Genomic DNA, 11,756 nt, shown 5'->3' with positions numbered 1-11,756 from the left:
AGCTCCGGAGGTCGAAGCCATTTCGTCCGATCGGACTCCTTCGGAATGGGACGAGTCGGCGGCCCCTATCGAGGCTATTCCGGTCAGCACCCTTCCGCCCGCTCAACCAATCCGGCGTTCAACCATCCATTCTCAATTTTCGGCGCCGGCTTCGGATCCGCTTCTAGGCGCCGGTCTGACGGCCCCTAGTCATGGCCGGACGATTCGAGTCACTCTTCACCTTCCCACTGAAGAGTTACTGCCGGAGGCCGAACAACCGACAGCGCCCGAGCATACTATCACCCTGAAAGGGCCCCTCGCCGAGATGTGGGCCGACGCTCGGGCACGCGTCGCAATGATCCCCATCCGGAATTTGGCCAATAGTCATATGCAGCAGGCCACGGGGGTAAGTTATGTTAAAAGTTTTGTATTCATTCCTTCCGATCGGCCACTAACAGCTTCTAATTTCTCTCATCAGAGATGGGTGGAGGAAATTGCGGTTTCCAACCGCTTGGCTTTGGTGGACGAAGAGCTAAGGCAACTGAAGGCGGCGGTTGGTCCGTCCGGCCCTCAAGGCCCTTCATATTCTGAGCTGCAAAAGGAACTGAAGAAAGCTCAAGATCTGCTGGCGGCCGAGCAGAAGAAGACGGCCGATCAGGCCCACGCCCTGGCCGAGTCCGAGCGACAAGTCAAGTCGCTCGACACAAAATTAACCCTGGCCACCACTCGAAAAAATACGGCCATCTCCGATCTGGAGAAAAAGAATGTGGAGGCTCGGGGCCTGGAGCTGAAGGTAAAGGAGCTGATGGAGCAGCTCGACAGAGAGAAGGTGGGCCGCTCGGCCGACTCGGACAAGCTTCAGAATCTGAATGAGGCCCTTACTGGCTCCCAGGCAGCTCTCAAAGAATATCAAGAGGCCGAGCCGAGTCGGGTCGCTTCCCTAAGACAGAGCTACATCCGCTCGCCTGAATTCTCGGAGAAAATCTGCGAGCAGATGTACACAGCCTTCGACTTGGCTATAACCGCCACCACCACGTATGACGTATCTGAAGTCTAAAGGTCTTCTTCCGGAGTCAACTACTATTCCGGCCGGCGATCAAGTGGCGCTCCTGGACAACATCCCCAAGGACCTTTATGATTACATTGAATAGATGTCTGTATATGTAGTTAGGCCGCTAGGCAAAAAAAAATGAACCTTTTTTGTACTTAGGCCGCTCGGCCTAAAGTTTTAATTCTAATGCAATATTTTCCTTTCGCGTACTTTGTCCTTTTGTTAGTTAATATGTGTGTTGTCTGCTCGCCTATTATCACACCTCTGGCATTCGAAAGGGATTTTTGCGAAGTACTTGGCGTTGTCCTTCCGCTCGACTAAATATTTCGAATGCGTAACATTCCACTTTGATGGCAGAGATCGCTCGCTAGAAGCCGACAAGTACCTTTGGGCTCTGAGCCGAGCGGGACGTAGAGTCGGTCGAACGATATTGACGGCGAGTTTCTTGGACATTTGCGGCCCCTTTTGTTGGCCTCTTCCGCTCGGAAGGTTTATAGACGCCGGCTCGTCTCTCGATATTTAACGTCGGAGCTCGACGGTCTTCCGCTCGGAAGGCTTATAGACGCCGGCTCGTCTCTCGATATTTAACGTCGGAGCTCGACGGTCTTCCGCTCGGAGGGTTTATAGACGCCGGCTCGTCTATCGATATTTAACGTCGGAGCTCGACGGTCGCTCAGGCTAATTTTTATTATATACTCCCGAATGGCATGGAGTTTCCGTCATCGAGCCTCCGCCTCGGCTAACATACTCCCGGCCGAACGGCGCGGGATCTTTGACCTCGATCGTGCTTCGAATAATATACACCCCGCCCGAACGGTGCGGGGTCTTTACCATCGAGCCTTTGACTCGTGTAATTTATATGCCCGGCCGAACGGCACGGGGTCTTCACGTAGTAGGCCGTTCGGCGAATAATGCTCAATGCGTTTTTATCTTTTTGCTTCCTGCATTATAAGTACATAGGCGGCCCAAAATATATACAAAAATGAGTTACATCAATGCACCTTTCACCCAGCTCGATAAGGCTGGAGATGATTCGCGTTCCATGGCCTATCCAGTTGCCGCCCGTCTTCCTCCTCCAAATAATAAGCGCCCGAGCGGAGCTTTTCGATGATTTTGAAGGGGCCCGCCCAAGGGGCTTCTAGCTTGCCGACATTGCCGACCGGCTTCACTTTCTTCCAGACAAGATCGCCGACCTGGAATGATCTGGGGATTACGTGCCGGTTGTAATTCTGCTTCATTCTTTGACGGTACGCCATCAGCCGGACGGATGCCTTGGCTCTTTCTTCTTCGACCAAATCCAACTCCAGGTTCCTCCGCTCGGCGTTGTCCTCATCATAATTCTAGATCCGGGCAGACTCGACGCCGACTTCAACAGGAATCACCGCTTCACCTTCGTAAACCAGATGGAAAGGCGTGACGCCCGTTCCTTCCTTTGGGGCCGTTCGGATGGCCCACAGGACACCTGGCACTTCGTCCACCCAGCTACCTCCCATATGGTCGAGCCGAGCGCGTAAAATACGAAGGATTTTCCGATTGGCTACTTCGGCTTGACCATTGCTTTAGGGATATGCTACGGATGTGAAGTGTTGCTCGATGCCGTAGCTTTTGCACCAATCTTCGAGCAACTTTCCTGTGAATTGCCGCCCATTATCGGAGACAAGCCGGCGGGGGATGCCGAACCGACAGATGATGTTCTGCCAGATAAACTTCTTAACCATCTGCTAAGTAATCTTGTCTAGCGGCTCGGCCTCCACCCATTTGGAAAAATAATCTACAGCCACCAGTAGAAATTTCCGTTGACCGGTCGTCATAGGGAATGGACCCACAATATCCATTCACCACTGGTCGAACGGACAGGACACGGTAGCTGCTTTCATTTCTTCCGCCGGTCGGTGAGAGAAATTGTGATACCTTTGACAAGAAAGGCACGTTGCGACGGTCCGAGCGGCGTCAGCTTGTAGGGTTGGCCAGAAGTATCCAGCCAACAGGATCTTCTTAGATAGCGATCGTCCGCCCGGATGTCCCCCGCACGATCCTTGATGCACTTTTTGGAGGATGTAGGCTGCATCTTCTGAACTCACGCATTTCAGAAGCGGGCGGGAGAAAGCCTTCTTGTATAGTTGATCTCCAATGAGCGTGAACCGACCGGCTCTCCTCCTTAGTAGCTGGGCCTCATCCCGATCGGATGGTGTAGCACCCGAGCGGAGAAACTCCATGATGGGTGTCCTCCAATCACTTGGGAATGTGAGGGCTTCCATCCGGTCGACGTGCGCCACCAAAGATACTTGTTCAATTGGCAATTGGGTGACAAACGACGTTATTGCACTTGCAAGTTTGGCTAACTCATCGGCCGCTTGATTTTCTGCTCGGGGTATCTTTTGGATGATGACCTCTCTGAAATTGGCTCTGAGCTTCTCAAAGGCTTCAGCATAGAGTTTGAGCCGAGCGTTGTTAATCTCAAAAGTACCAGAGAGCTGCTGAGCGGCCAACTGAGAATCTGAATGTATAGTCACCCGTCCGGCTCCCACATGCCAAGCTGCCTGCAAGCCGGCTATGAGGGCTTCATACTCAGCTTCATTGTTTGTAGCTCTGTAATCCAGCCGGATGGATAAGTACATCTTTTCTTCTTAGGGAGAGAGCAGCAGTATTCCAATCCCGCTTCCGAGCCGAGTCGAAGATCCGTCCACAAATATTTTCCACATGGCTTCGGGCTCTGGCCTTTGTACTTCGGTGACAAAATCCGCCAAGGACTGCGCTTTTATCGCCGAACGGGGCTGATATTAAATATCGAATTCGCTCAACTCTGTAGTCCACTTGATGAGCCGTTTGGACGCTTCTGGATTCAGTAATACTAGTCCGAGCGGGCTATTAGTTTTGACAATGATGGTGTGCGACAGGAAGTAGGGACGGAGGCGCCGAGCGACGAGGACCAGCGCGAAGGCTAACTTCTCGAGCCCAGTGTAGCGAGATTCAACATCTTTTAAAATATGGCTCAGAAAATATACAGGCTCTTCTCCGCTCACCCTCACTAATGTCGAGCCGATTGCTTGCTCATTTGAAGATAAATAGATACAAAGAGGCTCACCTACGGCTGGCTTAGCTAGCACGGGCATAGAATTCAGATATGCCTTCAGTTCTTCAAACGCCCGATCGCATTCCTCGTCCCAGTGAAATTTAGTGGCCTTGCGCAATATTTTGAAAAAGGGCAGGCTCCGGTCGGCGGTCTTGGAGATGAATCTAGACAGAGCAGTTATCCGACCGGTCAGACGCTGTACTTCCCTCAGATTTCTTGGGGGCGGCATATCTTGTAGAGCTTTCACCTTGCTAGGATTTGCTTCGATACCCCGCTCAGTCACTATGTAACCCAAGAAACGCCCTCCTTTTGCTCCGAACAGACACTTCTTGGGGTTTAGCTTGACTCCATATTTTCGTAGCGTTCGGAAAGTTTCCTCCATGTCTTTAAAGAGATCGGCCGCTCGGACGGACTTGATGAGAATGTCGTCCACGTATACTTCCAGATTTCGCCCGATCTGCTCTTTGAATACTTTGTTCATCAAACGCTGATAAGTGGCTCCCGCGTTCTTTAGTCCGAACGGCATCACATTGTAACAGTAGGTGCCGTCGGCTGTAACAAAGCTGACTTTTTCTTGATCTTCTGGGGCGAGTGGCACTTGATGATATCCTTGGTAAGCGTCGAGCATATATATCAACTCGCAGCCAGCTGTGGAGTCCACCAATTGATCGATCCGAGGCAGAGGATAAAAATCTTTCGGGCAAGCTTTGTTGAGATCCCGAAAATCTATGCATACTCTCCACTTGTTGCCCGGCTTGGAGACCAATACTACGTTTGTTAGCCAGCTCGGGAACTGAACCTCGCGTATATGGCCGGCCTCCAAAAGCTTCTCAACTTCCGCCCGGATGATGACATTCTGTTCGGCGCTGAAATCCCTTTTTCTCTGCTTCACCAGCTGAGCGTCCGGTCGAACATGTAGCTCGTGCTGCGCTATGCACGGTGAGATTCCGGGCAGCTCATGCGTCGACCAGACGAAGACATCACAATTTCTCCGGAGGCATTTGATCACTTCTTGTTTCTGGTCTGCCTCCAGATCGGACGCAACGAAAGTTGTGGCCTCCGCTCGGGTCGGGTGAATCTGCACTTCCTCTTTTTCTTCATAAACTAGAGAGGGAGGCTTCTCAGTTATAGCGTTCACCTCGATCCGTGGGGACTTCCGAGCGGAATTGGCTTCTGCTCGGACCATCTCGACGTAGCATCGCCGAGCTGCTAGTTGATCTCCCCGTACTTCTCCCACTTTGTCCTCGACGGGGAACTTGATCTTCTGGTGGAAAGTGGAGATGGCCGCTCGGAACTCGCTAAGCGCCGGTCGTCCCAAAATGACGTTGTATTACGAGGGAGAGTCGACTACCACGAAGTTTGCTGTCCGCGTCCTCCTGAGCGGCTCTTCTCCCAGCGAGATAGCCAGTCGGATCTGTCCGACCAGCTGAACTTCGCTGCCAGTAAACCCGTAGAGGGGGGTCGTCATGGGCAGCAGTTCGGCTGTGTCAATTTGTAGTTGGTCGAAGGCTTTTTTGAATATGATATTGACCGAGCTCCCTGTCTCAATAAAAACGCGGTGAATAGTGTAATTGGTTATTACCGCTTTGATGAGCAAAGCGTCGTCATGGGGCACTTCAACTCCGTCCAAGTCTCCGGGCCCGAAGCTGACTTCTGGTCCACTCGCCCGCTCTTGGCTGCAGCCGACTACATGGATTTGGAGCTGCCGGACGCCCGCCTTCCTTTCTCTGTTGGAGTCTCCTCCGGTCGGCCCACCAGCTATGATGTTGATCTCGCCCCGGGAAGTGTTGTTTCTATTCTCTTCCTCCCGGGCGGACGGTCTGGGTTGCTCCCTAGACATACGGGGATTGTCTTCACGTCTCTGTGTATGCTGCCGCTCGGGAGTCTGCCTTTGCCGCCTATCGGGTATAGTCCGCTCGGCTTCACGGGGCCTCTATCGCCTTTCAGATGATGGTGATCTACGGCCGCCACTCCGAGGAAAGGGATGAGCAATCAAGGGAAGACTCCGACAATCTCGGGTGTTATGCGTGTCCGTGCGATGGAATGAGCAGAACATAGGAGTCCATTTCTTCTTGGTCTTGGGTCGCTCGGCTGCTACTTCTTGGACATGAGGTCTTGGATGAGAACGAATTGCTTCGGCCCTTGGTCCTCTTGGCGGCTGATGACCAGTGTGCGGCTTCCACTCGGCCGGAGGAGCCCGCTCGGTTGGAGTTTCCTTTTTTCGGGCAGCTTGGGCTTCCTCCACATTGATGTATTCGTTGGCCCGGTGCAGCATATGATCGTAGTCTTGGGGCGGCTTTCGAACGAGCGAGCGGAAGAAGTCCCCGTCCACGAGGCCTTGTGTAAATGCGTTCATCATTGTCTCTGAGGTGGCTGTTGGAATGTCCATGACCACCTGGTTGAACCGCTGGATATAAGCTCTGAGCGGCTCTCTTGGCTCTTGTTTGATGGCGAACAAGCTGACACTCGTCTTCTGGTAACGCCGACTGCTGGCAAAGTGATGAAGGAAAGCCGTACGGAAGTCTTTGAAGCTTGTGATGGACCCGTCCGGCAACCTCCGAAACCACCGTTGAGCCGATCCCGAGAGAGTGGTAAGAAAAACTCGACAATTTACCCCATCGGTATATTGGTGAAGGGTAGCAGTGTTGTCGAATTTACCCAAATGATCATCTGGATCTGTGGTCCCATTGTATTCGCCGATCGTCGGAGGCACATAGTGCTTGGGCAGAGGGTCTCGTAGAATAGCCTCTGAAAATTAGCGGTTGATCCGCTCGGGGGGCTTTCCCTTTTCTGCTATCTCGTCTCGGCATTTCATCCGAAGATGATCCCCGATCTCTATTAGCTGATGCGGCTTCAGGCGTGCGGAATAGGGCCCGATGGAATGCTACGGTGACCTGAGGTGCTTCCGCTCGGCCACCAGATGCTGAAGTTGCTTGCTGCTCTGGCCGATCGGCTGTTGCCTTCTGTTTTTGTTCCACAAGCTTAGCGGCCCTCAACTCGATCAAAGCGTTGAGTTCCTCCGTGGAAAGCGTCACCGTGTGCTGTCGTCCAGCCTCGTCCATTGTTTCCGTTCGGATGCAGGAGCGTTTCCCACAAACGGCGCCAAATTGATCCTGTCCGAAAGCTGAATCGACGGACGCTGGGCACGTGGCGCTCTCCGAGTCGCTGACGTGGATCTCCGACCGGTCGTACGGTCCTCCGGCAAACCTGCAAGGAAGTCGGGCCGGGAAGGGGTTCCCGGCGACGACCCTCCGACGCTCAAGTCAGGCAAAGCTCAATAAGAAAGTGACTCCAAAGATCGTAGAATGCATACCTCAGGTGAAGGGTGAGGGTCTTTATATAGGGCTGTGGAGAAGCGAGTGCACACATACCGAGGTGTACACGTGTCCATTCCCATACCGTAGTGTGGGCTTGTCAGAGGAGCTTACCTGACACCATGCTGTTACAGTTTGAGCACGTCTTTGATGGGACAGCGGATCCTTCTGCTGCAGGATTTTAGGGATGGCCTGAACGTAGAACATGCCTGCTGTCAGAGAAAGATGTCCCTTATCTTTTTCCCCCTACCCCCTGCTGAACATCCGTCCGGACAGCCTTTGCTTACGTCCGGCCGGACCTTCAAGGTGGTTTACTTGGGAGATTCTCGGTAATGTGCTTTGTGGTGACTATTAGCAGTATGCTTTCATGTCTTCGGCCGAGCGTGCCGTCCGCTCGGCCTTACGATCTTGTTCAATGAGCGCCGGAACCCCGACTTCCATCGGGGTACCTTTTGTCATTGGCTAAACACCAGGCGGCCGCCCGGTCGGTCAAACCCCTTTCTCCGGTCGGCCTATTTGGTCCGACCTTCTTCGATGGACCGACTGACCCTTTGACTTCCACGTGGCGTCGACCCCTTACAACGAGGGTCCCCTGTTCTTACCGCCGGATCAATACTCATGAGAGGTGGGGAATTAAGTCTCGGATGTCTGACCGACTATAAGGTCGTCCGAGTTTATATTGTGAGTCTTTTCCATGAGAAGTAGGGATCTGAGTCTCATTGAGAGTGATTTATTTGGTTACGTATATCTTAACTTTGAGTGTCACTACCATTTCATCTTGATTTTGATTATCACTTCACCCGAACTTTAATTATCACGTTATCTTAATTATCAATCATATATATTACCTTTGGGTCACTTATAAAAAGTCGTATAAACCAGCTTACATAAGTGCTAGGAATGCTCGGACTTAAATTTGGATGAATAGTACTGTTCCCTAGGCTTATCGAGAACTTTGGCTTTCTCGATCCAATGCTGTTCAGGGTATCCAAAATCTTTGGCCTTCCCTTGAGCATTTACTTTTCTCTTGATTATCCAGTTAGAAATCTCCCAACATGAAGAATACAGCTGGAAGTATGTATTAGTGTATAGCTTGGCATTGATATTCCTTCATTCAGGGACCATTTCACCAGCTATTGTAGTCTTGATCAGGCCACGACAATGTCAGATTCATCCATGAAATTTAATCTGACAGATATAATTAAATAGTCCTCTGAATCATCTATTATATTTAGTTTTTACAGTACATGCAGATGCTGATGTCCATTACAAGTATCCAAACCAGAGATTTGGCTTGCATTAATGATTAAACCATGCAGTTTACTGCTCTGATGAGATTAATTCTTTGAAAATTTATGTGAGGGGACATGATCAATGCGTGGTCTGGGAGCTATGATTGTTCCTATGCGTAGTAGCTTTGCTTAGCCATGGCCACTTCTGTGTATATTGACTGCTGCAGTGTTTCCCCTGCACTGAAGGAAATTAAATGGAAGGAAGATGACGCATCCTATGCCATTCATTACTCCACTAATTCACTGTTCAGATATGTTTAATTATTAATGTTGTACGTGATATACACCAATGAGAGGGTGACAGAGAGGTCAAGTGCTGATTAGGTTTGGCGATGAAGATTAATCTATCAAAGACTAAAGCTAGGAGGTACAGTTGATCTAGACTACAGGGCGAAATTACGCACCTGAGCAGTGACCCTGTCAGGTTCGTAGTTTAAGTGAACAAGCTCTTCGAAAGGAAAGACGATGAGATCCTTGCTTTACCTGGCTATCTTGGCTATTGCTCATCCATTAATGTTGTCGTCACGATTTATTATTTTAAAAATTAATAGTCATCTATGATTTACTTTCTTCATATTAATCTTAAGACGGATTGACGGGGATACTAGAGACAAATGTATTCACCTTTTATCACCATAAAGAACACTGCATAGTGATTTACAACAAGGTTGTTGCCCGCTCAAATCTCTTGGACCCTAAATCTTAATCTCCTCCTCCTCCTCCTGGTCTCTTCTAAAATGACATATTTTGGTTATCGTTTTATTTACTCTCACAGTATTATTAAAAATGAAATTAGTATTATTTTAAATTTAGGTATGTTCAATATGACCTTTTTAGATAAAATATAGGTATTTTATAAACGTTGGAAATTGTTTTTAGTGGTTTTTTACTAAATTGACAAGTTTTGATTGAATTTATATATTTTTTTTCACAAATTGGAGATATTTTAAGCTTAAGTATATGCAATATGACATTCTTTATCAGGATTTAGATTTGTGAGTTATGGCTGAATTATGGCCTTCAAAATACGTATTTAAACTGGATTAGTGTGACGATGAACAAGGTACTTTGGTAAATTCACAAAGGTAAAGGGAACTTCACTTGTTTAAAAATGATCCTTATAAATTGAGCAAACTTAAACATGGTGCTTTTTTGAAAATTTTACCTCTGGATTATGATACATCCATAAAATATTTAAATTATCATTTAGATATCTATGATTCAATATTTAATTATAACATATTTATTGAAAATTTTTCTTGTGAAATAAGTAACTTGATATGGTAAAAATTTTATAAAAACAGATCAATTTTCTATAAAACCTTTGCCAATCATTCTTATTTATGCAAGAGATGTCACTTCGGATGGGTCTAGTGACTAGCACATGAAATATTGCTACAATGAGGTCTGAGATTTAAATTTCGATAAAGTCGAGATAAATACCTCCCTTATGTGCTAGTCATTATTCCAAAGATTAATAGTCGTCCATGATTTATCTCCTCCGTGTTAATCTTAGGACGAATTGATAGAGTGCTAAGGAGGAACATATTCATCTTTTTACCATAATTGTTGATGCAAGAGACGCGCTACTTTTAAGCCGTCGCGCTGACAAACGCGGGGTGGTCGGACAATGCCCCAGGCGACGACCACCGTAGCTAACGAGGCCGCTGAAACCACGAACGACCCTGCATCTGCGTATCGATGCTGTCTCCTTCCGGATCACTGACACCCTACAGGCTAAATGTACTCATTAAACAAATCCAGAACAGTGGCAGCAGGCAGCAACCCCAGACGAACGCTGTTGGCGTCGCCTTTTGGCACGAGCAGCGGCCCAACTGTGCGTGCATGATTGTCCAGCGCGTAGTAGTTCCGGAAAGAAGCACTGCACGACATTTACGACTCCCACACGCAAGGCACGCCCACACGCAGCCGCCCTGATGCAGACGCAACTCATCATTGCGACTACAAAACGCCAAATCACGGGAAGTTTTAGGTAAAAGTCCGTTACACTTACTTAGCAAGGAAATTAATTAACACGGACGGTACGTAGATCTACTTAATCACACGGCGTTAGGTAATTAATTATCACACTAAGTACAGAAGCAGCTAGCGCGGAGAAAGCAGCTCTCCCCTGTTTTGCTCTGTTTTGAAGCCGGGGAGTCGGGCGGTGATGAAGTGAATCAGTAGTAGTAGGAGGGCGGCGGGGAGGCGGCGCCGAGGGGGGAGGGCGGAGAGAAGACGCCGCCATTCCAGAGGTCGGCGAAGGCGCGGAGGATGAGGTGGTGGTGGCGGGGGGAGTTGAGGGAGAGGAAGCGGTGGAGGAGGTCGTTGAGATCGTCCCACCCGTACATCTCCTTCTCCACGATCATCTGCACCATCGACTCTTTGAACTCGTGGTACGGCTCCGACGTCTCCTTCACCACCGCCACGCTCTCCTGCGCCGCCCGGCCCTCTTCCTTGCTCCTCGGCCTCCTCCTCCTCCGGTTCCTCCTGGGCTGCTGCTGCTGCTGCGCCGGCGGCGACGGCGGCGAGGGGGACGAGAAGGAGGGGTCCCACGAGGACGCGGCCGCTGTGGTGGCAGTGGTGGTGGAGAGCTCTGTCGACTTCAGCTTGGTCTTGGAAGAGGAAGAGTGGGAAGCAGAGGAGGAGGAGGGGAAGGAGAAGATGGACGCGAGCCTTGACCTGCGGCAGTTGCAGCCGACGTCCACCACCACCGGGTGGCGGAGGTGGACCTTTCTCCGTCTGTGAGGGAATGACATTGCGATGGGGGACGGAGGAGGCGGTGGCGGTGCTTTAAGAGTGAGTTGACGAGGGGAAGCGAAGGTGGTGGCGCTATTAATGGAGCATGTGAACACAGAGGCGTTTAAGCGGAGGCGGGCATGTGAAAAACCATAAATAATCAAATTAAAAGGGGGTAACTAAAAATATATATATTAATAATTTCAACCCGCTGAACACGTGTTCTTCATAAACTACATGTAGATCCGCAATCCTTTTAGTCACCGTACATCATCAGATCAACGGCCAGCCCACAACCAAAGAAGAGA

At 49.8% G+C, this 11,756-nt stretch overlaps 1 protein-coding gene across 1 annotated transcript; it reads right to left on the bottom strand.

Annotated features, from left to right (window-relative positions):
* Nucleotides 1–10,694: 10,694 nt before the first annotated feature.
* LOC121973063 (transcription repressor OFP8-like) lies at nt 10,695–11,556 on the bottom strand. The gene has a single exon (XM_042524660.1). It carries the CDS (start codon nt 11,466–11,468, stop codon nt 10,890–10,892), a length of 579 nt encoding a protein of 192 aa, XP_042380594.1. The 5' UTR covers nt 11,469–11,556; the 3' UTR covers nt 10,695–10,889.
* Between the last annotated feature and the right edge of the window lie 200 nt (nt 11,557–11,756).

This window comes from Zingiber officinale, chromosome 4A (assembly GCF_018446385.1).
Source record: "Zingiber officinale cultivar Zhangliang chromosome 4A, Zo_v1.1, whole genome shotgun sequence".
Taxonomy (NCBI): domain Eukaryota; kingdom Viridiplantae; phylum Streptophyta; class Magnoliopsida; order Zingiberales; family Zingiberaceae; genus Zingiber; species Zingiber officinale.
Note: the sequence above shows the minus strand (reverse complement) of the source record. Positions and strands in the feature narration are given on the sequence as shown.

Coding starts and splice junctions, on each gene's coding strand:
- LOC121973063 (XM_042524660.1), bottom strand. CDS start 11,468: ATGTCATTCCCTCACAGACGGAGAAAGGTCCACCTCCGCCACCCGGTG.